General features: G+C 45.7%; 1 protein-coding gene across 3 annotated transcripts in view; it reads right to left on the bottom strand.

Moving 5' to 3' along the window:
* The window catches only part of ACTN1 (actinin alpha 1), a 159,801-nt gene extending 136,802 nt beyond the window's left edge, over positions 1-22,999 (bottom strand). For 2 of the 3 annotated variants that reach the window (XM_040333374.1, XM_040333376.1), the window contains exon 1: positions 22,793-22,999. In XM_040333374.1, the coding sequence (XP_040189308.1) occupies positions 22,793-22,912 (120 nt within the window). In that variant the 5' untranslated portion in view covers positions 22,913-22,999. The remainder of the gene's footprint in view (positions 1-22,792) is intronic. The other variant, XM_040333375.1, reaches the window with a different exon arrangement.
* Between the last annotated feature and the right edge of the window lie 3,741 nt (positions 23,000-26,740).

Here is a 26,740-nt window from a genome sequence, read left to right as displayed (position 1 = left end):
CACCAGCTCTCTGCTCAGGGAGTTCCACTGTTCTAATCACCTTTTCAGCTGCCATGTTGGCCCTGAGCCCATATTAACGTTTTCAAATAGCAACTGGAAGAGAAAACCTGGTGTTCTGCTTTCTCTCTGAAAATGAAAGGGCCAATTAATGCCAGCATGCCTTCTGATCATTATCAGGATAATCATGCTGGTTCCTTTAAAAAATCTGCATAACTGCCACATTATGAATGCAGCAGGTGAGAAAACCTCGGAAATCAAGTTCTGGGATTCAACCAGCTGACATCAACATATAACCAAAACACCAGTTTTGAGTAGACCAAGCATTTAAAGCTGAATTTTATTGCTTTTCCTGGTTCATTTTTGTACTTGGTTTCAGACTGTTTCTAAAAGCGCATACGAGTGGGAGTGGCGTGACTCCATTGGAAGTCTATGTCCGGAAGTGGGTGCAAATATCTGGTATGTGTACCCCCCTCCCCCTGAAAGATGCCAAATATGACACCGGTGGGGGGGGGGGGAGGCTTTCTGAAAAGCAGAAGTTCCATTTTTAGGTGGAACGCCACTGTAAGTTGGGAAGGGCAGGTGCAGACTGGGATGGAGCCCACTCACCCTCCTGTACCAGATGGGGCAAGTCTGAAAAGACAGGTCACACACTGCTGGTATAATCCACAAGAAACTATTTGAGATTGCTCCAACAGAACATGGCTCTGCCTGAGCAGGCCCCCATGGCATGGAGAAGTGCAGGATCTGCCGGAGAAGTTCTCAGCTGCTGAGACGATGCGGGGGGCATAGGCGTGCGCACAGGGTGTGCCTGGGCACACCCTAATCACCCTATGTGCCACACATTCCCCCTATTTTGTAAAAAAAAGAAAATATGAAACAAATACAATTGTAAAAAAGAATACAAAATATAAAAATTAAAATACAAACTACTGACACTGTCCACTATTCTACTGACACCGTCCACTGCTCTAATGACACCGTCCACTGCTCTAATGACACCGTGTATATATATATATATATATATATATATATATATATATATATATATATATATATATATATATATATATATATATATATATATATATATATATATATATACACACACACATACACACGAACATGTGTTTGAGCTTTGGGGTGCACACCCTAATGCAATGGGCTGCGCACACCTATGGCGGAGGGCGAAAACGAGGAGGGTGCCGCAGCTGTAGGAATTGCGAGGGCCACATGAAATTGCCCGCAGGCCTTGTGTTAGACACATGTGCTCTACACCATGGATCTCCCAAAAAGAAAAAGAAAAAAGAAGCACAGATTTCTACAAGACTGAAGGCAATGCCGGAGTTCAGGTTAAGAAATTGTGACATGTTCTAAATTTCTCTATGCACAGGAACAAAGCACCACTTGGGGATTAATAGTTGATATCACTATTGTACTCTGCACACACCACACACGCAGTCTTGTTGAATTTAAGAGGGATTAAAGGCTCTAGGGTCTGCTCATGTGGTCACAAGCCATACTACAGCATTATCTTTCCAGGAGTGTCGCCAAACAATAAAAGCTCTATAGAAAAAGTCCCAGTCCAAAGAAGGACACCGTTACCTCCAGGGCCACTCACCAATTTTCCACCCCCTCCCTGCTGTGTATATTTAATAAAGCAGCCGGTCCAGCTTCCTCTTTTCTCTGGAAGAACAGAGGTGAGCTTTATACTTTGGGGTGGGGTGGGGGACATGTGTTGGCTGCAGTCTCCTATATTCCTTTCTGAGCCTGCAGAATCTATGGAACCGATTTCAAGCCTGGCTCCTGTCACCAAATGAATGACTTCTTCAATGAACTGATCTGTGCACTTTACTGAATGGCCCCCTGGGCACAATTCTGAAGAACAGTCCTTGCAGATGGCTGTATTTAGACATATGACTGTATGTACTTCCTGATTAAGCATCCTTAAAAAAAAAAAAACGCTATACATCACTAGATGAATCACCAGAAGTAGGAAGATGGTCTTGATTACGCTAAAATAGAGCTTTAGCCATCACCAGCAATAGGAAGGAGGTCCCGATTCCCCTATATAGATCTTTAGCCATCACCAGCAATAGGAAGGAGGTCCCGATTCCCCTATATAGATCTTTAGCCATCACCAGCAATAGGAAGGAGGTCCCGATTCCCCTATATAGATATTTAGCCATCACCAGCAGTGGGAAGGAGGTCCCGATTCCCCTATATAGATATTTAGCCATCACCAGCAGTAAGAAGGACCCCCCGATTCTCCTATATAGATCTTTAGCCATCACCAGCAATAGGAAGGAGGCCCGATTCCCCTATAAAGATCTTTAGTTATCACCAGCAATAGGAAGAAGGTCCAGATTCCCCTATATAGATCTTTAGCCATCACCAGCAATAGGAAGGAGGTCCCAATTCCCCTATAAAGATCTTTAGCCATCACCAGCAGTGGGAAGGAGGTCCCGATTCCCCTATATAGATCTTTATCTATCACCAGCAGTAAGAATGAGGTCCCGATTCCCCTATATAGATCTTTAGCTATCACCAGTAGTAAGAAGGAGGTCCAGATTCCCCTATATAGATATTTAGCCATCACCAGCAATAGGAAGGAGGTCCCGATTCCCCTATATAGATCTTTATCTATCACCAGCAGTAGGAAGGAGGTCCCGATTCCCCTATATAGATCTGTAGTTATCACTAGAGTGGTCACCAGCAGTAGTAAGGAGGTTCTTTGCGCATATGTGTGTGTGGTTGTTAAAGCCCACCCTGTTGCCGCTGCACATTTGTGTTAAACCGTAGACAGAGAAGTTGCACTAGCATGTATGGGGCCTTAGCGTGTATGGTTGGCTTAAAGGCTGATCTCTAGGGCCCAAACAACTAAATCAATCGAAAACCGATTATGAAATTAATCGATTACCATTTTCATAAACATAATTCAGTAACATAATGGGTTTAAAAATAAAAAATTAGCTCTTTATAGAAGAAAGAAAAAGAAAAAGAAAAAGAAAAAGAAAAAGAAAAAGAAAAAGAAAAAAGAAAAAAGAAAGAAAGAAAGAAAGAAAGAAAGAAGGAAAAGAAAGAAAGAAAGGAAAAGAAAGAAAGAAGAGCAAATAAATCGCTACTGTATATATTACTATATATATATATATATATATATATATATATATATATATATATATAGTAATATATACAGTAGCGATTTATTTGCTCTTCTTTTTTTTTTTTTACTATAAAGAGCTAATTTTTTATTTATATATAAATAAGAAATTATATATATATATATATATATATATATATATTTTTTTTTTTTTGTTTGTTTTAAAAAAAAAAAAAAAAAAAAAAAAAAGATTAACCCCTTACAGTAGCGATTATTTGCTCTTTTTGTACTATAAAGGACACATTTTTTAAACTCCATTATGTTTCTAAACGCCTTAAACCTGGTTCACACCTATGTTTTTTGCAGAAAACGCACTACAGTTCATTTACCATGGTTTCCTATGGGACACTTTCACATCTATGCTTTTTTTCCAGATGCTGCGTATTTGAAAAGGGTCAAGGACTTTTTTCAACACAAAACAGTGTTTTTTGTTTTTTTTTTTGGTTCAATATACTTCAGTGGAGAAGCTGCTGCAAAAACGCATTGCGTGCTTTTCTACATTTTTTTTTCTTCTGCCCAACAACAAATTGGCCTAAGCTTAAAAAAAATGCAAACACGCAAATTGCACAAAAATGCGCAAAAATCAAAGCACACTGCAGAAACAGATCAAAAGGCAAACTGCATAAGTGTGTTGATATGTAACCTCTGAGGGAATAAACACTTAAAGGGGCGTACCATCATCCAGGGTATAGATGTGTGTACTGAGCCTTATGCTGGCATCACGGATCAATTTTCAGATGAGATTATTATACGAAAAATCTTTGTACATTCGCTGAATGAAAGAATGTTTGAATTTTTTTCACTTGCTTTTAACATTCAGAAATTACATTCATTTTAAAACTGAACAAAAACCCCATACACTGTCTGAAAATGTCTTTCACCAAAACATTTTCTATCATTTCTACTAATGATATTTACCAAATTCACCCTCTAATAGTATATACAGTATATCTCCTCTGTTCGTTATTCTCAGAGTGAATTCGAGATTTTGCTCCCTAACCATATAGTTGGTAATTTTTACCACTGCATAGAGATATTTAATATTTAAAATTGCCTTTTTTTTTTTTAAACTTGACATATTACCTAAATTATACATCACACTTTAAGGTAATTAACCGATTAATCGAAACAATAAAATCAGCCAACTATTCGATTATGAAAATAATCGTTCGTTGCAGCCCACGTTTTACTGACATTTCAATAGTTCCATTTACCAACACATGCAGCGGCAGTGTACACCGTATGAACTGAAGTCAGACTCGGCTATATCCAGTATACAGCGCTGTGTACCGTAGCAACGAGACACGGACTTCCTGTCCCACACCTGGAATAAAATGGAGTCGGGCTGAGACCTGCTCAACTATTCACAGGAAGCTTTGCATTCTGTGGAGTCAAAGATTGTGACATCATTCGCCAACCTCTCCTTCCTGTAAATGGCTGACTTGATTTTGTTTTGGGAGTGGGACAGGAAGTGCCCATCCTGCTGCTGGAATTTACTTCTGTTGGTGAAGTAAATCGTTCCATTGGACCAAACAGAACAATAAAAACAGATCAGCTTTTAAAGTGGTTGTAAAGGCTGAAGTTTTTTTTTTTAACCTTCATGCAAAAAAACTGTGTGCAGCCAACTGCCCCCACCATACTTACCCGAGCCCCTTCTCCATTCAGCGATGAGCAGAGCAGCGGCTCTCTCCAACCTCATTGGTTGAGACACAGCTGCAGAATCCATTGGCTCCCGCTGCGGTCAATCACAGGCAGCAAGGACGGAGCAGAGGGCGGGGCCGAGCCAAGCTTTGTGCATCTTATAGGCACACACAGGCAGCTTGAGAGTGAGCATGCATGAGTGCCCCATAGCAAGCTTGCTATAGGAACATTCTGCAATGGGGAGGGGCCAGGAGCGCCAACGGGAGCTGAGAAGTAGGATTAGGGCTGCTAAAACACCGCACAGAGCAAATAAGTGTGACATGTTTATTTTTTAAATGGGACCCCTTAATATCACGAAAGGTTTGCTGAACAACTGACTTCATCCAGCAAATAGAAGCTGCAGAATCTCGAGCTTCAGTAGTTACTCATGTAACTCCAACGTAGCTATTAAGATCATGTCACACCAGTGGCGAATCTGTATCTAGCTACCGATGATGAGAGGATTGTAGCCATTGCACAGTTGCTGGAATGTCATGGCCCTATGATGACATAAGTGCCACCATCAGCTCGGTCCTGCTGAGGGTCCCGAGTGGAGAATATGTACGGGATTGCAGGTTGGAGTGATGTGCATAGTGTTACACCCACATACCCCCAGACAGACGAGCCCTGTCAGACTGCCTGCCTGTACATGTATGATATGTCTTCTCACAAGAAATCACCGCTAATGCTGAACTGCACAGTAATTCTGTTACAGCACAGCGATGGAATGCAATGAATTTCTGAAGACGTTCAACCTCACCTACTAATGAGAAGCAGGAGGCACCAACAGGACTGTCACTAGTTTTATTTTCTATAGGAAGTTAGCCTTGGAGATGACCCCTCACTATAAGTACCTATTGTTTTAACTGCATTCAATTTAATTGCAACTCCAGCTTCTCAAAACGCAACTGTGAATCGGTTTAGGACAATTTAACAGAAAAAAAAATAAACTTTTGTGTCACCACACACCTTCTATTCGGGGGTGTCCCCAGCAGACTTAACACTCGAAGAGTTCAGTGCTACCCATCTTCCAGGTAGAATGGAAAGCTAGGAATCACTGTAGTGGACACGGCTACTTCACACATCTCCACTGGTTTCCATGTCCCATGCTGAGCAGCCAGCCTGATGCAGAAGGAAGGTTGACCACTCGGCAAGGGTGCCATTCAGAGAATGCTTTGCATCTCATAAATAAATGCAAAGTGTTCTCTGCTTGGACAAGGTGACCTCATGCTCTCTAACTTGTCCAATCAAAGGACACATTGCATGCATTAAGAAAACGCAAATTATTTTTTAAATGGCGCCCATGCCAAGCAGCCTTTCTTCTGTTTTCACAATACATCAGACTGGCAGCTCGGCACAGGACCCAGAAACAAGTAGAGGTTACTAAATTAGCGGTGTCCACTGCAGTGATCGCCAGCTTCCAAGGCTAGCTGTGGTGGTACATAGTTACACTGGTCCAGACTTGGACCAATACAGGTATGCAATATACCTACCTGGAATTCATCTTTAAAAGGTATATATTCAAATCCACTATGTATTTCAATTATTTCTAGTTTACTCCTATTAGGCAGCTTTTACATGGGACAGAATCCATCCAAGCGGATCCGCAGGCTTAACGGGGGATCTTGCCGCTGATCCCCGCTGAGCAGGCAGATGACAGAGCCGTGTCCGCTCCACTATGCAAAGCAGACACAGCCTGCTGTTTATTTATTTAGTCTCCTTTCACACTAATGCAACTTGGGATCTGACTTGTCAGACCCCCAAGTCGCAGGACATGTGAAATTTTGTTTCTATGGGAGCCGTTCTTACTGGACACTACAGAAGTCGCCGGGACTTCAGAAAAGGTTCCTACATACATTGCGCTGTATATCCACTTCCGGACCGCCTCCTGCACATATACGTCGGCAGAATGGCACGGCTGGGCACAAGCATGTATATATACACGTCCTGTACTTGCACCCAGCCGTGGGGCGCACTCCCGCGACCTGGTCCGAAGCTCCGGGACCGCGGACCCTTTTGAGTGCGGCGATCGGTCCCCGGAGCTGAAGAACGGGGAGAGCCGTGTGTAAACACGGCTTCCCCGTGCTTCACTGTGGCGGCGTATCGATCGCGTCATCCCCTTTATAGGGGAGACACGATCGATGACGTCACACCTACAGCCACACCCCCCTACAGTTGTAAACACTCACAAAGTGAACCCTAACTCCTACAGCGCCCCCTGTGGTTAACTCCCAAACTGCAACTGTCATTTTCACAATAAACAATGCAATTTAAATGCATTTTTTGCTGTGAAAATGACAATGGTCCCAAAAATGTGTCAAAAGTGTCCGCCATAATGTCGCAGTCACGAAAAAAAAAAAAAAAAATCGCTGATCGCCGCCATTAGTAGTAAAAAAAATAAAGATGCAATAAAACTATCCCCTATTTTGTAAACGCTATAAATTTTGCGCAAACCAACCGATAAACGATTATTGTGATTTTTTTACCAAAAATAGGTAGAAGAATACGTATCGGCCTAAACTGAGGAAAAAAAAAATATATATGTTTTTGGGGGATATTTATTATAGCAAAAAGTAAAAAATATTGAATTTTTTTCTAAATTGTCGCTCTATTTTTGTTTATAGCGCAAAAACTAAAAACCGCAGATGTGATCAAATACCACAAAAAGAAAGCTCCATTTGTGGGGAAAAAAGGACGCCAAATTTTGTTTGGGAGCCACGTCGCACGACCGCGCAATTGTCTGTTAAAGCGACGCAGTCCCGAACTGTAAAAACACCTTGGGTCTTTAGCCAGCATATTGGTCCGGGGCTTAAGTGGTTAAAGAAAAGGGAAAAAAATTAAATAAAAAAGTTTGTGTTGCTGCACAGTATTTTACGCATGTTCACACGCAAATAATCACGTACGTGTGTACAACACAACCCCTCTTCCCCCCCCAAAACGAAGAATTAAGCACGAATATGTGTATTATATAGCAATTTTTTTTGCAGGAAAGCTGCATGACAAGACTATAGTGTGCCGTGGTTCCAGTCCAATACACCAGTAACTGGCACAGCAAAGTGTCCTTGAGAAAATAGTGCAATAGCGGCTTTTTTTATGAATGGAAAGTGAAGCACTATAATGAAACTTTAATGCGCTGACCAGCAGCGCATAATCTGATTGGCCAATGAGCAGGGCTGATTAGGCCTGTTCTGGCGTAGGTGAGCAATGAATGCAAGGTCCCTATATTTGCGAGTGGCAGCTGGGAATAGACAGAGCAGGATAAGCTGGATATGAAGCGGAAATGCTGCAGAGATGAAATAGACGCAGAGGAGTAGGAGGTCACAGCAGGGTGGTGGGAAAGGGGGGGGATGGAGCAGAGCAAAGGTCAGACAGATTCAGGGAGAATGAATCGCATGTTTACATATCATAAATTAATCAGAGCAGTTCTACGTCTTACTATGACATCATTAACCCATCACACAAAACTAAACTGTGTACTGAATGTCGCCATGTATTAATAATGCAACACTTTTCATTAAACTGACAGCTTGCCAATAACTTCAAAAAGGCAATTAAAGTGGTTGTAAATCCACAAAAAAAAAACCTGCAAGAGAAAAGGCATAACGAGCTAGTATGCATAGCATGATTAGCTCATTATGAAATACTTATCCTGGATCGAAGTCCCCGCAGCGGTCCCAGTACACAGTTCCAGCCAGTGACATTGCTCCCGGAGTCACTTCTGGTTATCGCCAGTCAAATCGATAACGTCACTCCCGCACGTGGGAGCCGCCGGTAATGGCATACTAGCTGAAGCAACGGCACAAACAAGCCATTGCTTCAGTGCGCATGTGCCGATGACGTCGGCACATGCCGATACAGGGGATAGCTCCTAAACTGTGCAGGTTTAGGATATATCGGGGGAAGCCACAGGTAAACATTATTATAGGCTTACCTGCAGTAAAAAGTGGATTGTAAGGATTTACAACCTCTTTAACAGTACAATGCTGAGATTATTCAAGACCTTCCTTACAGACTAATTTGTATCTGTCTATGGTAATGTGATGGCAGTTGTTAAAAGAAATTGATTGGCTAGAAAAGCATTGATTGGCTAGGCTGGGCGGATTGATAGCAGCGCAGCCATTGGCTGGTGCTGCTGTCAATCACAGTGGATGATGCGGCGTGCCGGGGGGCGGGGCCGAGTGATAGTCTGCGGCTATGCCCGCCGCTGTATCACGGGAGCGCGCTCGCAAAAGCTTCCCACCATGCGAGGGAGCTCGCACGAACGTGGAAAGCTTTTGCGAGGAGGAGCCGAGACAGCCGCCGAGGGACCCCAGAAGACACGGATCGGGGCCACTCTGTGCAAAACGAGCTGCACAACGGAGGTAAGTATAACATGTTTGGTATTTAAAAAAAAAAACATTTGCCTTTAGTGTCCCTTTAAGAAGTCAGCATACCAAGACATTTTGGACAATTTAATGCTCCCAACATTGTGGGAAAAGTTTGGGGGTGGCCCCTTCCTGTTCCAACATGACTGCGCACCAGTGCACAAAGCAAGGTCCATAAAGACATGAATGAGTGAGTTTGGGGTGAAGGAACTTGACTGGCCTGCACAGAGTCCTGACCTCAACCTGATGGAACACCTTTAAGATGAATTAAGAGTGGAGACTGCGAGCCAGGCTTTCTCGTCCAACATCAGTGCCTGACCTCACAAATGTGCTTCTGAAAGAATGGCCAAACATTCCCATAGACACACTCCTTAACCTTGTGAAGCTATAAAAGCTGCCAAGGGTGGGCCATCTCAATATTGAACCCTACAGTCTAAGACTGGGATGCCATTAAAGTGTATGTGCGTGTAAAGGCAGGTGTCCCAATACTTTTGGCAATATAGTGTATTAACCTCTTGACCACTGGGCACTTAAACCCCCTTCCTGACCAGACCAATTTTCAGCTTTCGGTGCTCTCACAATTTGAATGACAATTACTCCGTCATACAACATTGTACCCATTTGAAATTTTTGTCCTTTTTTTCACACAAATAGAGCTTTCTTTTGGTGGTATTAGATCACCTCTGGGTTTTTTATTTTTTGCGCTATAAAAGAAAAACGACCGAAAATTCTGTAAAAAAAAAACAAACAAACTTGTTTCTGTCATATTCGCAGGTTATTTCTCACACACAGCATATGCATACCACGAATGACACCCCAAAACACATTCTGCTATTCCTCCCGAGTATGGCGATACCCCATGTGTGCAACTTTTACACGGCGTGGCCACATACAGAGGCCCAACATGCAGGGAGCGCCATCAGGCGTTCTGGAGCACCCAGGCCAATTCTGACATTTCTCTCCTACATGGAAAAATCACAATTTATTTGCTAGAAAACTACATAGAACCCCAAAACATTATATATGCGGAGTATTGGGGTATTGCGGAGTATTTGGGTATTGCAGAGTATTGGGGTATTGGGGGTATTGCAGAGTATTGGGGTATTGCAGAGTATCGCGCAGGGTATTGCAGAGTATTGCGCAGGGTATTGCAGAGTATCGAGGTATTGCAGAGTATGGGGTTTTGCAGAGTATGGGGTATTGCAGAGTATGGGGTATTGCAGAGTATGGGGTATTGCAGAGTATCGGGGTATGGCAGAGTATCGGGGTATGGCAGAGTATCGGGGTATGGCAGAGTATCGGGGTATGGCAGAGTATCGGGGTATGGCAGAGTATCGGGGTATGGCAGAGTATCGGGGTATGGCAGAGTATCGGGGTATGGCAGAGTATCGGGGTATGGCAGAGTATCGAGGAATTGCAGAGTATCGGGGTATGGCAGAGTATCGGGGTATGGCAGAGTATCGGGGTATGGCAGAGTATCGGGGTATGGCAGAGTATCGGGGTATGGCAGAGTATGGGGTATGGCAGAGTATGGGGTATGGCAGAGTATGGGGTATTGCAGAGTATGCAGAGTATGGGGTATGGCAGAGTATGCAGAGTATGGGGTATTGCAGAGTATGGGGTATGGCAGAGTATGGGGTATGGCAGAGTATGGGGTATGGCAGAGTATGGGGTATGGCAGAGTATGGGGTATGGCAGAGTATGCAGAGTATGGGGTATTGCAGAGTATGGGGTATGGCAGAGTATGGGGTATTGCAGAGTATGGGGTATGGCAGAGTATGGGGTATGGCAGAGTATGGGGTATGGCAGAGTATGGGGTATGGCAGAGTATGGGGTATGGCAGAGTATGGGGTATGGCAGAGTATGCAGAGTATGGGGTATTGCAGAGTATGGGGTATTGCAGAGTATGGGGTATGGCAGAGTATGCAGAGTATGGGGTATTGCAGAGTATGGGGTATTGCAGAGTATGGCAGAGTATGCAGAGTATGGGGTATTGCAGAGTATGGGGTATGGCAGGGATAGCTGAGCTGGGAGGGATGGCTGGATCTGTGACTGCAGTTGTCACAGATCCAGCCACAGCACTGCTGACACCCCGCGCTCCCCCCCCTCCTCTCGCACTGTACCGAACGGTACAGAGAGGAGAGGGAGGAACCGGCGTCATCAAATGACGCCGGTTTGTTTACAAGTGATCGCTCCGTCATTTGACGGAGCGATCACGTGGTAAACAGCCGCGATTCGCGGCAATTTACTGTGATCCGTGATGCGCCGGGTCTTCTAGACCCGGCGAGCACGGACACTTCCGCGAGCGCGCCCCAGGGGACGCGCAAACGCGGAAGTGCACGAGGACGTCCCAGGGACGTCCTGTCACAATAACTCGACCGCGCTGTAGCAGTATTTCTGCTATGGCGCGGTCGGCAAAAGGTTAAAGCGGATTTCCACTCTAAAGTGGAGTCCCGCTGATCGGCACCCTCCCCCCTCCGGTGTCACATTTGACACCTTTCAGGGGGGAGGGGGGTGCAGATACCTGTCTACAGACAGGTATCTGCACCCACTTCCGGCCCTACGATACGGGCAAAGGACGGGTTTTTTCTCCGCTTCCCGTCGCCCCCCCCGTTGTATGCTGGGAACACTCTGCTCCCAGCACACAGCGGGAGCCAATCGGCGGGCGCAGCGCGACTCGCGCACGCGCCGTAGGGAACCGGGCAGTGAAGCCGGAGCGCTTCACTTCCTGGTTCCCTCACCGTGGATGGAGGGGGGGAGCAGCAGGGTGACGAGCGATCGGCTCGTCATCTGCTGCGATCACCGCTGGACTCCAGGACAGGTAAGTGTCCTTATATTAAAAGTCAGCAGCTGCAGTATTTGTAGCTGCTGGCTTTTAATATAGTTTTTTAGTGGCACATCCGCTTTAATGTTTCAATGTTCTTTGTAAAGCTCTCCAACAAATGCAAGATTATAATGGTTGGTCTAACCAGCCTTCACACAAATATTATTTAACTTTACAAATTGTTGGCACTTTTAGGTGGACCTTCCTATACAAGCCCTCAAATAAATTCCTGACATGTCACAATATACAGCAATAGTATTATTTACAAAAAAAAACAAACACACTGTACCCATTTCAATCCTTTGAAAATACAGTTCTTGTACTCCCATCAGGTGACTTTGCCTAGACTCAGATGATGCAATCAGTCAGATCCAGGCAGGAGGAAGCATTTCCTCCAGAGATCAGACTGCAACATTGTAACTTTGATGCAATCACAATGGGAGAGGCTGCAGCAGGTGCAGGATCTGTTTAAGTGCCAGTTCACACAGGGGCAACTTAGCCGCCTGACAAGTCGCATTCTGTACTATGGAACTGTTCTAATAGAAGTGACTCAAGTCGCTTCCGACTTAGAAAAAGTTTCTTGTACGACTTTGGGATGACTTCAGGGCGACTTGCATTGACTTCAATACAAAAGTAATTTTGCAAGTCGCCTGTGAAGTCGTGTGCAGATCGCCTTGCAGAGTCGCGCTGCAGAGTCGCACTGCCCCAGTGTGAACCGGCACTTAGGTTCACACTGTTCCATTTTCTGTGTGCCACGTTTGCCTATTCATTTGAATGGGCTGCTGTACCTGCAAGACAACGCAGGGAACTTTTTAAGACCAAGTACACGTACTGATACTTTTCTTTTCACGTCATGTAAGGATTTTCAAAGCACAATACAGATTAGGTGGCACTGACTGATGGCTGGCATTTATAGGTGGCACTGACAGACAGCATTTATGGGCAAGCACTGAAATGCACCCAGCAATAAATGACATTAAGGAAAAGAATGCTATGCTGCCTGCGACGCCCATCTTGGTACTCCTTGGACTAGGCTGCATAAAAGCAACAGCGGACAGCTTGTTACAACCAGCCCAAACAATATGGGCTGGGTGTAACAAGATGTCTGCTGCTGGCTTACTGCGGCCGAGTGCAAGGTGTACCAAGATGGGCATCAGGATGTTTAACCGCTGACGGCGACACAGAGCATCACTTTCTTTTTTTACGCCCGCCGACTTCCAGTATGAAAGCCAGGCAACAACCATTGCAAGAAAGATTCATAAATGGCAGCCTCTTCTTCATTATAGGTTTCCATTAGGCTGCATTCACACGAGTGGCTGAAGGTGAAGACTCTGCACAGACTCGAATGCCTGACATTCCGCATTGTGTGCAAGCAGCAAGACCATGGCCACCTGTAAAAATTTATGGCAAGCACTGCGGCAGTTTCCCCGATTAGGGACTTTAAAACTGGGTACACGGCTCAGTTTTTTTTTTTTTCCGAGGTTGGCCATACACTACAAAAAAAAAAAAAAAAAAATTAATAAAAAAACACGTCTGAAATGCGGTCAACTGTTTTTCGTCCAGTTAATGAGCATAAAAAAAAAAAAAAAAAAGATAATCGTTGGGTCGCTTTTGAGCAGAAAAAAATGAAGGACAAGTTTGGAAATTGAAAGGTTAATGCATTTCCCGTCCAAATTGTCTGCACTAGGCATGTTAAAAGAAAAAAAAAAAAAAAAATGGGATGTACACTGAATGATTTACCGGTCATTACATGATGACACCATCATTTGCGCTCATGCCCGAATTTTGTTTTCTTGAAAACGAGTATGGTCAGTATTAGTCCAGCGGTCTCCCCCACCGAGTATTCTGACAGCAGGACACCCCCTCCCCTCCGATCAGCGCACTCTGCCATTGGTTGTTGGTTTTCCAGCATGCACACCCGACATACATTCAGAAAGTCAACTGTTTTTTTGTACCAGCAAATGTCTGCCGACATTCTGCTTGTGTGTACGGTGCTCAAGACCTCATTTGCACAGGGCATATTAATCTGTGCCCTGTTTACTCCCACAGGTGTTTGTGCATTCCCCTCAATCGGGATGCAGGGGCTGCACCAACACCTGTGACATTTGTGCGCAACCCTGAATGCACACGGTCCATGCACTCTGACAGCAATGGGACTACCTGTGCGGGTAAACACGGCTTTCAACAGAAGACAGATTCATACACCCCAAGTGACTGAGGCCCAAGTGACCAAGGCCCAAGCATCCCCAGGGACAGTCAGTTTGCATCCACGAATGGTGTTTCTGGCTGCCTAGGCCAGGAACCAGGAAGTAACAAAAAAGGAAAAAAAAACGCCACACAAACACACCACAAAAAAAAAAGAAAAAAAAAAAGAAAAAGAGAACGTTTATACCAAATAAATATACCTTCTAATCTATTTAATAATGCTAGCAGCATAATAACAAACTAGTCACTGTTGATTCAGAGTGAAATTCCGCTTTAAGAATGGTCTTCCAATTCAAAGAAAGGTATGTAAATACTTGTGAGATAAAGGTTGTAGGAGGCGACAGTTATACACAGCGATGATAGATATATTTTATATACCTGTAGCAGGTACTGATACTGCTGACAAGAAACGTACCACACCTTTTTTATTGTTGTACTATAGAAATATTCCCGCAAGCCTCGTATTTTCCTGCTGCATATCTGGGGATGGGACGTGCAATTCACATTTCTAACATTAGATGAAAATGACTGCTGCCTATCCTACCATCTATATATAGCCAATAAATAGTTATGTTATCTCTGCTGGAGACGTACACCCTTCTACTACTGCGTAAGCAACTATAGATTCTCAAAAAAGGGGATAAGGGAAAGGACATGGACCTTTTCACCACGGTGTCAACTGGGCAGGTCAATGGTAGGAGTTCCGACTCATTCAATGTGAGGATGGAGTTCACCAATGAGGGGCAATATGGGATTCAGAACTTTCAAAACTTAAAATTCTCTCTCAAGATCTCGCTTAGTCATAGAACTCGAGCGAATACCATAAATAATAGAATAAATACAAAAGTCCCCCCTTATCTTCAAGGGTGACATACCACATAACAGGTGCTGCGACAGAGGTGGGGGGAGGGGGAGCGCACCACACTGTTCCAAGTTACAGCTGGTTAAGGCCTCAGGGTAGTGGGCTTATATAGCCCCATACACGTGTATTAAGCCCGGGAAAAACGTGACTTTGAAAAACCCGGGAAACATGTGACCATCCCGCCCAAAGTCACGTCACTAAAGTGACGCTGACAGGAATCTATTTTTTTTTTTTTGGGGGGGGGAAACGTAAAACCTTATTATTTATATATATTATTATTTTTTATTATTATTTATTTATTCAGACAGCCACTCTCCCCATGTTGTGGGCACTAAGTAATGCCCCCTTTTCAAGAGCCAAGGTCAAAATCAGGGGTGTGATCAGTGATTTGTATGTTAACAGAAACTTGTAGTAAAGGACATGGAGGTGGCCATTTTTGACCTCCCCTTTTGAATTGTACTCATTCACACAGGCGGCTGGAATTTTTACAGCTCTCAAAATGTGATTTTCAATGGATCGCTCTTTAGAGGCAGCTGACCAAATTAATCAGGTGATATACCACCTGCTAGATGCCTGTTTTTTGTTTTTTTTGGGGGGAAATTTTGCTGCACCTCACTTGAAAAAACATGAATCAACGGTCCATTTCCACCACCCCTCTGCTGCTGGTGTCAATGAGGCCCAACGCTAATCCAACTGCTTCAGTCATTTCTAATGCTGGCCATACACAGGTCGAATTTCGAAAGATATTTCTTTCGAAAATCTTATCTGACAATTTTCGTTCCTATTTCGCACCGTTAGTGGGCGGTAGCAACAGCCGATTTTCAAGCGGCCATTGAATTTTAAAAATCCAACATGTTGGATATTTTTTTTTAAAAACTAACGATTTTCTAATCAATGATGGGAGAATCATGCGAGAAATGTAAAATCGAAAAAGAAATGTGCATGTGCAAGAAAAGAAGATTCCTGGAAAGAAAAAAAAGGTTCCCAGACACGAAAATTATTAAGAACATGAGGTGAAATTGAAGGTTTGGTCAGTCGAATTTCGAAATCAATGGTGGCACCATCGGATCACAAAACGTACACATTTTCGGATTTTCAAAAGAAAGTTATTTCGAAATTTGACCCGTGTATGGCCAGCATAAGTCTGACTTTGAACAGTAGGGCCCCTTTCACACGAAGTGTCCAATCAGGTCCATCTGTCAGTGGGACATGATTGGATCCTTCATGTACCTCTATGGACTGGCAGGTGTAAATGGACTTTGTGGTGTCCCACCTACCTCCAATACTATCCAGTCTTTTAGAAAAAAAAATTGAAGGGGGATCTCTCCCTCTCCCTTTTGGCTGATTGGAGGGTAGCCAGGTATAAACAGAGTTCGTTTACACCTGGCCACCCATAGAGCAGAGCAGGCTGTGTCCAAAAACTGAGTGGACATGGACCTGTCATCTACCCGTCCTGCTCTGATCAGCAAGGGATCAACAGAAAAGTCCCCTGCTGATCTCAACAGAGTCCACAGAGTGTGAAAGGGGCCTTAGACAGACCAGGAGTTGCGGCTTCATCATGAATTTCATTAACCGTGCTTGTTCCAGGACTGTATCTCAGAAGTAGCGATGCCCACCAACTAGCATTTTCAGCAGGTGGTTAGCAATTCCACTCTTTGTATTTCTTTTAGTACAGTTTTCTTTATATACCTATATGAAATAAAAAGGGCAAACAAGACCTACGCAGATAAACCATAGCTTTATGGCCACCTACGTAATATTGAGTAGCTCCCCTTTTGTTGCCAAAACAGCCCTGACCCTTCACGGCATGGATGCCACTACACCTCTGAAGGTATGCTGTGGTATCTGGCACTAAGTCATCAGTATAAGATCCCTTAAGTCTCTTTTGAAATTTCCCCCCCTTTTTTTTTTTCCTCTCTCCCCTCTTCCTCCCCTTCCCTTCTTCCGCTCCCCTCTCCTTGTTCTTTCCTTACATTTGTACTCTGATGACTTCTTGTATATCTATTTAACAAACGATTTTGTCTTCTGAGTAATGTTTTGTATGATATGCATATTATACAATTTGTGCATGTATTATTTTCTGTATTTACCTATGAAAATTCTCAATAAAATATTTGAAAAAAAAAAAAAAAAAAAAAAAGATCCCTTAAGTGCTGTAAATTGTGAGGTGAGGCCTCCATGGATCAGACTGGTTTTTCTACTACATCCCACAGATGCTTGATTAGATTGAGATCTAGGGAATTTGAGGGCAAAGTCAACACCTGAAACTCATTGTTGTGTTCCTCAAACCACTCTTGAACCATTTTTGCAGTGTGCATTATCTTGTTGAAAGAGGCCATTGCCATCAGGGAATCAGGGGTATACTGGGTCAGCAACAATATTTAGGTAGGTGGTATGTGTCAAGGAACCTGCACAGGAATGGCAGGACCCAAGGTTTCCCAGCAGAACATTGCCCATAATATCGCACTGCCTATACCGGCTTGCCTTTTTCCCATACTGCATAGCGGTGCCATCTCTTCCCCAGGTAAGTGATGCGCACACACCCGGCCATCCACATGATGTAAAAGAAAGTACGATCATCAGACCAGGCCACCATTGCTCTGTGGTCCAGTTCTGACACCAACGTGCCAACTGTAGATACTTTAGGCTGTGGACACGGGTTAGAATGAGCCCCCTTGCCCAGTCTGCGGCTCCGCAGTCCCATACACAACAAACTGCAATGGACTTCAGGGACAACATGTTAACTTACTTATTCTTCTGACTTTCGGATGCCACTGTAACAAGATCACTTAAAAACGGAAGTTATTCTTATCCTCCTCCCCTCCTCTATCACTATTGGAAGTTTTTTTTTCAGGGCGAGCCTAGACAGCAGGAAGTCAGTTGGCTTCCCACACTCATGCCTAGTACACACGATCGGGTTTTCCCGACGGTCAAAAGACCGCTGGGAAAACCGAGAACCAGCCCGGTCCCCTTTCCCCTGTACACACGGACGGTTTTCCCGACAGGAAAAGTGCCAGGAGAGCTCGTCGGGAAAACCGGCCGTGTGTAGGCTCCCTCGCAGTGTTTCCCACAGGAAAACTGTGGGAATAAAAAACGTGTTCTCATTTTTTAAACCGCAGTTTTCCTGTCGGGAAAACTGCTAAGCAGCATACACACGGCCGGTTTTCCCGGCCAAAGGAAAACACGGCAGTTTTCCCGACTGGAAAACCGATCTTGTGTACTAGGCATCAGAATGGCAGTGCTGAGGGCTGGAAGATGGCAAAGAACCGGCCCGAGTGAGGACAGTGCTGGATCACTGGGCTGTCGGTTACATGTTTATTAAGAGTCAGCCGCCAAAGTATTGGTTGCTCCTGGTTTTCCCAGCCAAAGGAAAACACGGCAGTTTTCCCGACAGGAAAAACAATTATGTGTACTAGGCATCAGAATGGCAGTGCTGAGGGTTGGAAGATGGCAAAGAAACAGCCCGAGTGAGGACAGTGCTGATCCCTGGGCTGTCGATTAGCTGCTGACTCTTAATAAACATGTAAAGTATTGGTTGCTCCTGACTTTAATTTGTTTTCTACAAATGGCTGGCGTTCCTCTTTAACCTGTCAGTGGTCATATTATGGCTGATCCATCTATGTTCGCCCCGGTACTAGTCATCCAACATCTTCCAAATAATTGGAAAAGCCACCCTGTGCCAATAAAATGCAGTCCCTGATCAGTGCTACAAAGTCCAGGAAAACCACTGCATGTTCATTGCAGCCATCCACATCTGACAATATATGACGCTATCAATACCCAGATCTGACAATATATGACACTACGAATACCCAGATCTGACACTATATGACACCATCAATACCCACATCTGACACTATATGACACCATCAATACCCACATCTGACACTATATGACACCATCAATACCCACATCTGACACTATATGACACCATCAATACCCAGATCTGACACTATATGACACCATCAATACCCAGATCTGACAATATATGACACTATCAATACCCAGATCTGACAATATATGACACTACGAATACCCAGATCTGACACTATATGACACCATCAATACCCACATCTGACACTATATGACACCATCAATACCCAGATCTGACAATATATGACACTATCAATACCCAGATCTGACAATATATGACACTATCAATACCCAGATCTGACACTATATGACACTATCAATACCCAGATCTGACAATATATGACACTACGAATACCCAGATCTGACACTATATGACACCATCAATACCCAGATCTGACAATATATGACACTATCAATACCCACATCTGACACTATATGACACCATCAATACCCAGATCTGACAATATATGACACCATCAATACCCAGATCTGACAATATATGACACTATCAATACCCAGATCTGACAATATATGACACTACGAATACCCAGATCTGACACTATATGACACCATCAATACCCACATCTGACACTATATGACACCATCAATACCCAGATCTGACACTATATGACACCATCAATACCCAGATCTGACAATATATGACACTATCAATACCCAGATCTGACACTATATGACACCATCAATACCCACATCTGACACTATATGACACCATCAATACCCACATCTGACACTATATGACACCATCAATACCCAGATCTGACACTATATGACACCATCAATACCCAGATCTGACACCATCAATACCCAGATCTGACAATATATGACGACACTATCAACAGTATCCAGATCTGACAATATATGACACTATCAATACCCACATCTGACAATATATGACACTATCAATACCCAGAAAGCCTGACATGAAAACATCCTGCAGCATCACAACTATTTAATAATGGATAAAGTCAGTGATCTCCATGACAGGAACCCACAGACCAGCTGCTGTGTAGAGAACAGGCCTGCTGGATATCTGCAATTCTATAGGTGATCCTTCTATGGTGGGGCTGCAATATTCTATAGGCAGCTTGTAGTGTGGAGAAGTAATCGCAATCATTCTTCTCCTTCTGAGAGCCGACAATTTTCCTCATTTTCCAAAATCAGGCCAGACTGCCGCAATCACTAGCCGCTCATTAAAGAGCAACTATGACAATTGGCCAGCACTCTCAAATCAGCCCTAATCATTAGATGTGACCTGAACTCAGTCTGGTTAGTGTTACTGCTCCAGGAAACTCCGGGCTACACTGGAGTCTATAACGGGGGTGATCCACCTAGGGAGGAGACATCGATTTACAGGATCTACCCCGGTGCCAGGTGGGAGGAGACATCGATTTACAGGATCTACCCGGGTGCCAGGTGGGAGGAGACATCGATTTACAGGATCTACCCCGGTGCCAGGTGGGAGGAGACATCGATTTACAGGATCTACCCCGGTGCCAGGTGGGAGGAGACATCGATTTACAGGATCTACCCCGGTGCCAGGTGGGAGGAGGCATCGATTTACAGGATCTACCCGGGTGCCAGGTGGGAGGAGGCATCGATTTACAGGATCTACCCCGGTGCCAGGTGGGAGGAGGCATCGATTTACAGGATCTACCCCGGTGCCAGGTGGGAGGAGGCATCGATTTACAGGATCTACCCCGGTGCCAGGTGGGAGGAGGCATCGATTTACAGGATCTACCCGAGTGCCAGGTGGGAGGAGACATCGATTTACAGGATCTACCCGAGTGCCAGGTGGGAGGAGACATCGATTTACAGGATCTACCCAAGTTCCAGGTGACAGGATACAATGATTTCCAGGATCTATAGATCTACCCAAATTCCAGGTGAGAGGATACAATGCATTACAGGATCTATGGATCTAACAGAGTTCCAGGTGGGAGGATACAATGATTTCCAGGATCTACCTGACTTCCAGCTGGGAGGGTACAATGATTTCCAGGATCTATGGATCTACCCGACTTCCAGGTGAGAGGATACGATTTCCAGGATCTATGGATCCACCTGACTTCCAGCTGGGGAGGGGGGGGGGGGATTCATTGACTTACAGGATCTATGGGTCTACCCGACTTCCAGTTGGGAGGATACAATGATTTTAAGGGCCTATGGATCTACCCGAGCTGGGGGGGGGGGGGGCGCGGAATTCATTGACTTACAGGATCTATGGATCTAACAGAGTTCCAGGTGGGAGGATACAATGATTTCCAGGATCTATGGATCTACCCGACTTCCAGGTGAGAGGATACAATGATTTCCAGGATCTACCTGACTTCCAGCTGGGAGGATACAATGATTTCCAGGATCTACCCGACTTCCAGCTGGGGGGGGGTTCATTGACTTACAGGATCTATGGATCTACCCGACTTCCAGCTGGGGGGGATTCATTGACTTACAGGATCTATCTGACTTCCAGCTGGGGGGGGGGGGTTCATTGACTTACAGGATCTATGGATCTACCCGACTTCCAGCTGGGGGGGGGGGGTTCATTGACTTACAGGATCTATGGATCTACCCGACTTCCAGCTGGGGGGGGGGTTCATTGACTTACAGGATCTATGGATCTACCTGACTTCCAGCTGGGGGAGGGGGGGGTTCATTGACTTACAGGATCTACCTGACTTCCAGCTGGGGGAGGGGGGGTTCATTGACTTACAGGATCTATGGATCTACCTGGCTTCCAGATGGGGGGGGGGGGGGATTCATTGACTTACAGGATCTATGGATCTACCTGGAGCGATACATTACAGAATCCAGAAACCTAGCAGTGTGCTGCAGAGCTCGCGTCTGGCTGAGGCTTGGATTGCTGGTACAGTTTCCTTGCCCTCCACACGCAGCATGGAAACATTTGTTAACCCTTTCCTTGACTTCTACAGTAGAAAAGTCGCTGATCTCTGCCCGATCCCTCAAGGTGAATACAAGCAGGATTACACGGATCGATCGATCCCCTAAAAGCATGCCTGCCTGTATGTACTAATGAACAAGCAATGCTGATGTGCAATGTGTTAGACCCCCGGCACCCAACACCCACTAATGATAGTGAAAGGCGAACTCCAAATACACATCAGGGAGTGGTTATCCCTCTATCCCTGTCCATCCAGTCCTGAGATTTACACAGCTCAGCCACACAGCACATCCCTGCCTGGCGGCGGGGGGCGGCGGACCTGCGCATTTCACCTTTGCGTTGGCCGCACACTGTTCGAATTTTGGAACCGGCAGAAATTCGCTCAGTGAGTGGCTCTGATATCCCTTAATCTAAAAAGCATAGCGGGAAAACAATCAGCCGAACTGTGGCGGCATCCAATCAGATTGGATCATCCCATCAGAGCCGTCCAATCAGATTGGATCATCCCATCAGAGACGTCCAATCAGATTGGATCATCCCATCAGAGCCGTCCAATCAGATTGGATCATCCCATCAGAGACGTCCAATCAGATTGGATCATCCCATCAGAGCCGTCCAATCAGATGCAGCCACTGTTCGGTGATGGCTAGGCCGGTGGGTCCAGCAAACTTCACAGGTCTTGCCCCGCCCCCCTCAGGCATGCGATTGGCCAGTGAAAGGAGAAGCAGCAGACTGATGAGCTCATCTCTTTGCTCTCTCCTCCTATCAGCAAACCTGATTGGCTGGTTTGTGGTGCTTCTCCTCCTTGCAGCCTGAGCTGTGCTGTCACATGGAGGCCTGATAGTAATGAGGTGAGTGCCTGGAGGAGGAGGGGGGCGGTGTGTGTCAGGCCGGCCGGTGATCTCACCTTCCTCTGCTGCTTCTCCCAGGCTGGATCGAGGAGCAGATCCCGGTCCCAGTCATCCTCCGGCTGCATGTAGTCTCCGGCTGCATTGGTGTGCTGCCCCTCATAGTGATCCATCATCATCCTAGCGCTCCGATCTCCCGTCCGCAACCAACAGCCGACCCCGCAGCCACAGCTACAATGTAACCAAGTCACAGCTCAGCCCAGAGAGGAGAGCCTGGCCCCGCCCACATCACCTCTACCACACACGCCATTGGTCGCTGCCTCTGCCTGGGGCTGGGAGCTCCGCTACTGGCGACAGCGCCCATCAATCACCTCCGGAGCCACGCCCCCTCCTCACAGAAAGTCTGCATTGTTGGCATACTTGTGTCTGCGGTCCCTGTCATCCTCTATAGTGCCGAGCTGGGCCTCCCTTGTGGGACTACAAGTCCCAACATGCTCAGGCGTGGGATCTGCCTCTGAATGAATGCATCAAAAAGTGTTCTTTTATTATATATCAATGTACAATGGGCCAGATTCTCAGATACGCCGTCGTATCTCTCAGAGTATCTATGCGACTGATTCATAGAATCAGTTACGCATAGATATCCCTAAGAGCCCATTCACACCTAGGCGTTTTGTCGCCTGTAGCGCGACGCTCACAAACGCCAGAGGGACCAAAATACATGAAAGTCTATGGGGATGGTTCACATCTGAACGCTGATGCGCCTGACGCCCATCGCCTGTAGCCAAAAAAAGTTCCGGACCCTTTTTTGTCGCGCGTATCGGGCGGTTTGGGCGTATTTGAGCGTTTTCCATATCCCATAGAAAGTAATGGAAACGCTCGATTCAAGCGACTTGCGCGACAACGGGCGTTTGCTACGGGCGTTTCGTCACTTTAGGCTGCATTCACACCTAGGCGTAGGCAATAGCGTTTTTTTCCGCCGTTTTGTCGCGCATATTCATGCTAATATGCGCGTTTGCATACAGCGTTGTCCGACGTTTTTGTACTTTGACGGGTTTTTTTTAGCCAATAGGAAAAACTATCATCTTTTCATCACTTGTTGCTATGTTGGTAGATTTTTTTAATCTTCTGCATGGGCGACAAATTCTATTGACGAAACGCCCTTAGCAAACGCCCGTTGTCGCGCAAGTCGCTTGAATCGAGCGTTTCCATTACTTTCTATGGGAAATGGAAACGCTCAAATACGCGCATATCGCGCGATATGCGCGACAAAAAAGGGTCCGGAACTTTTATTGACTACATGCGATGCGCGTCGGGCGCATCGGCGTTCAGATGTGAACCATGCCCATAGCCTTACATGTATTTTGGTCCCTCTGGCGTTTGTGCGCGTCGCGCTACAGGCGACAAAACGCCAAGGTGTGAATGGGCTCTTAATCAATAGAACTTGTCGCCCATGCAGAAGATTAAAAAAATCTACCAACATAGCAACAAGTGATGAAAAGATGATAGTTTTTCCTATTGGCTAAAATAAAAAACGTCAAAGTACAAAAACGTCGGACAACGCTGTATGCAAACGCGCAAATAAGCATGAATACGCGTGACAAAACGCCGGAAAAAAACACCGAAAAAAACGCTGAACGACCGACGCTCAGGTGTGAATGCAGCCTTAGATCCGACAGGTGTAATTGTTTTACACTGTCGGATCTTAGGATGCAGTACCGCGGCCGCCGCTGGGGGGAGTTCGCGTCGTAAACCAGCGTCGGGTATGCAAATTAGGAGTTACGGCGATCCACGACGGATTTTCGCGTTCGCTACGTCGCCGCTAGTCTAGTTTCCCGTCGCAAAGTTAGTCGTCGTTTTTGGTGCCCTAACTTTACACAGCAATCGTATTGCTGTGTAAAGTATGGCCGTCGTTCCCGCGTCGGAATTTCAAAATTCACGTCGTTTGCGTAAGCCATCCGGGAATACGGAATTACGCTACGCGCGTCGCCGTTCGAAAAAATGACGTCACTGCGCGCAAAGCACGGCGGGAATTTTCGAAACAGAGCATGCGCAGCAGGTCCGGCGCGGGAGCGCGCCTAATTTAAATGGCACACGCCCATTTAAATTACGCGGGCTTACGCCGGAGGCCGCCGGCGTAGTTTTAATCGCAAGTGCTTTGTGAATCAGGCACTTGCGATGAAAACTTGCAGCGGTGTAACAAATCTACGATACGTTACGCCGCCGCACTTCTACCTGAATCTGGCCCAAAGTTTCAATCAATAAGACCATGTAGACAGAGTAATAATATGTAAATAATGTGATAATAATAAATGATTAACCAGGCCGGATCTGACACTTCTTTCATACATGTAAAAATCTGTGTTTTTTGCTAGAAAATTACTATTACGTTTAGCCAGATTCACGTAGGCGGGCGCAACGTTAAGCAGGCGTAGCGTATGGCATATATACGCTACGCCACCGTAAGTTAGAGAGGCAAGTGCTGTATTCACAAAGCACTTGCCTCCTAAGTTACGGCGGCGTAGCGTAAATGGGGCCGGCCTAGGCGCGCGTAATTCAAATGTGGAACAGGGGGGCGTGTTTTATGTAAATGACTGGTGACCCGACGTGATTGATGTTTTTAACGAACGGCGCATGCGCCGTCCGTGGATATATCCCAGTGTGCATTGCTCCAAAGTACGCCGTTTCGACGTGAACGTAAATTACGTCAAGCCCGATTCGCGTACGACTTACGCAAACGACGTAAAAAGATAGGCCTGTTCCGATGTCCATACCTTGCATGGGGTGCGCCACCTAGGGATCAGCTTTATCTTTACGCCGGCGTATCTCTAACGTAACTCCCCGTACATACCGTATTTTCACCGCCGCTTCCGGGTATGTCTTCTGCGGGACTGGGCGTTCCTAATTGATTGACAGGCTTCCAACCGTCGCATACAGCGCGTCACGAGTTGCCGAAAGAAGCCGGACTGCGAGTCGGCTCTATACGGCGCCTGCGCACCGACGTTCGGCTTCTTTCGGCAACTCGTGACGCGCTGTATGCGACGGTCGGAAGACTGTCAATCAATTAGGAACGCCCAGTCCCGCAGCAGACATACCCGGAAGCGGCGGTGAAAATACGGTATGTACGGGGATAAAATAAAAAAAAACAGCCAATTGTCATTCTGACAACTCGGCTAAATCTAATGTTAAAATTTTTTTTTTTGGGTGAACCCCCGCTTTAATGCAGAAAATTCATTAAAGCGGAGTTCCACCCAAAAGGGAAAGCTACGCTTGTTTGCCTCTCTCAGCCCCCCCCCCCCCCCCCAGTGCTGCCACACTTGGCACCTTTGGGAGGGAGGGGGGACAGAGTACCTGGTTTTGACAGGTACCTGTGCCCACTTCCCAGATGATCTTACCAGGGCAAGATTAAACGGAAGTTCGGCCCCCCTCCTTCTTGCCCCTGCCAAAAGGCCATTTACAAAACGCAACACGCAAAGTAGGGAACTAAGGCTGCATTCACACCTGAGCATTTTGTCGCCTGAAGCGCGAATGGAGATGGTTCACATCTCCACTCCAAAACGCCTGACGCCGAACGCCTGAAGCTCAAACAAGTTCCGGACCCTTTTTTGTCGCGCGAATCGGGCGGTTTGGGCGTTTTTGAGCGTTTGTATTTCCCATAGAAAGTAATGGAAACGCTCGATTCAAGCGACTAGCGCGACAACGAGCGTTTGCTACGGGCGTTTTGTCGCTTTAATCAATAGAACATTTCACCCAGGCAGAAGATAAATAAAATCTACCAACATAGCAACAAGTGATGAAAAGATGATAATTTATCCTACTGGCTAAAATAAAAAATGTCGAAGTACAAAAACGTCGGACGACGCTGTATGCAAACGTGCAAATATGCATGAATACGCGCGAAAAAACGACCAAACAAGCTACGCTCAGGTGTGAATGCAGCCTTAGTGGAGATGTTCAGCAGCAGCACCCGACAGCCTATTAAAAATTGACTGGGGTCAGGACACCGC

The sequence above is a fragment of the Rana temporaria genome, chromosome 13 (assembly GCF_905171775.1).
Source record: "Rana temporaria chromosome 13, aRanTem1.1, whole genome shotgun sequence".
NCBI classification, from domain to species: Eukaryota; Metazoa; Chordata; class Amphibia; order Anura; family Ranidae; genus Rana; species Rana temporaria.
This window is presented reverse-complemented; position numbering and strand designations above follow the sequence as displayed.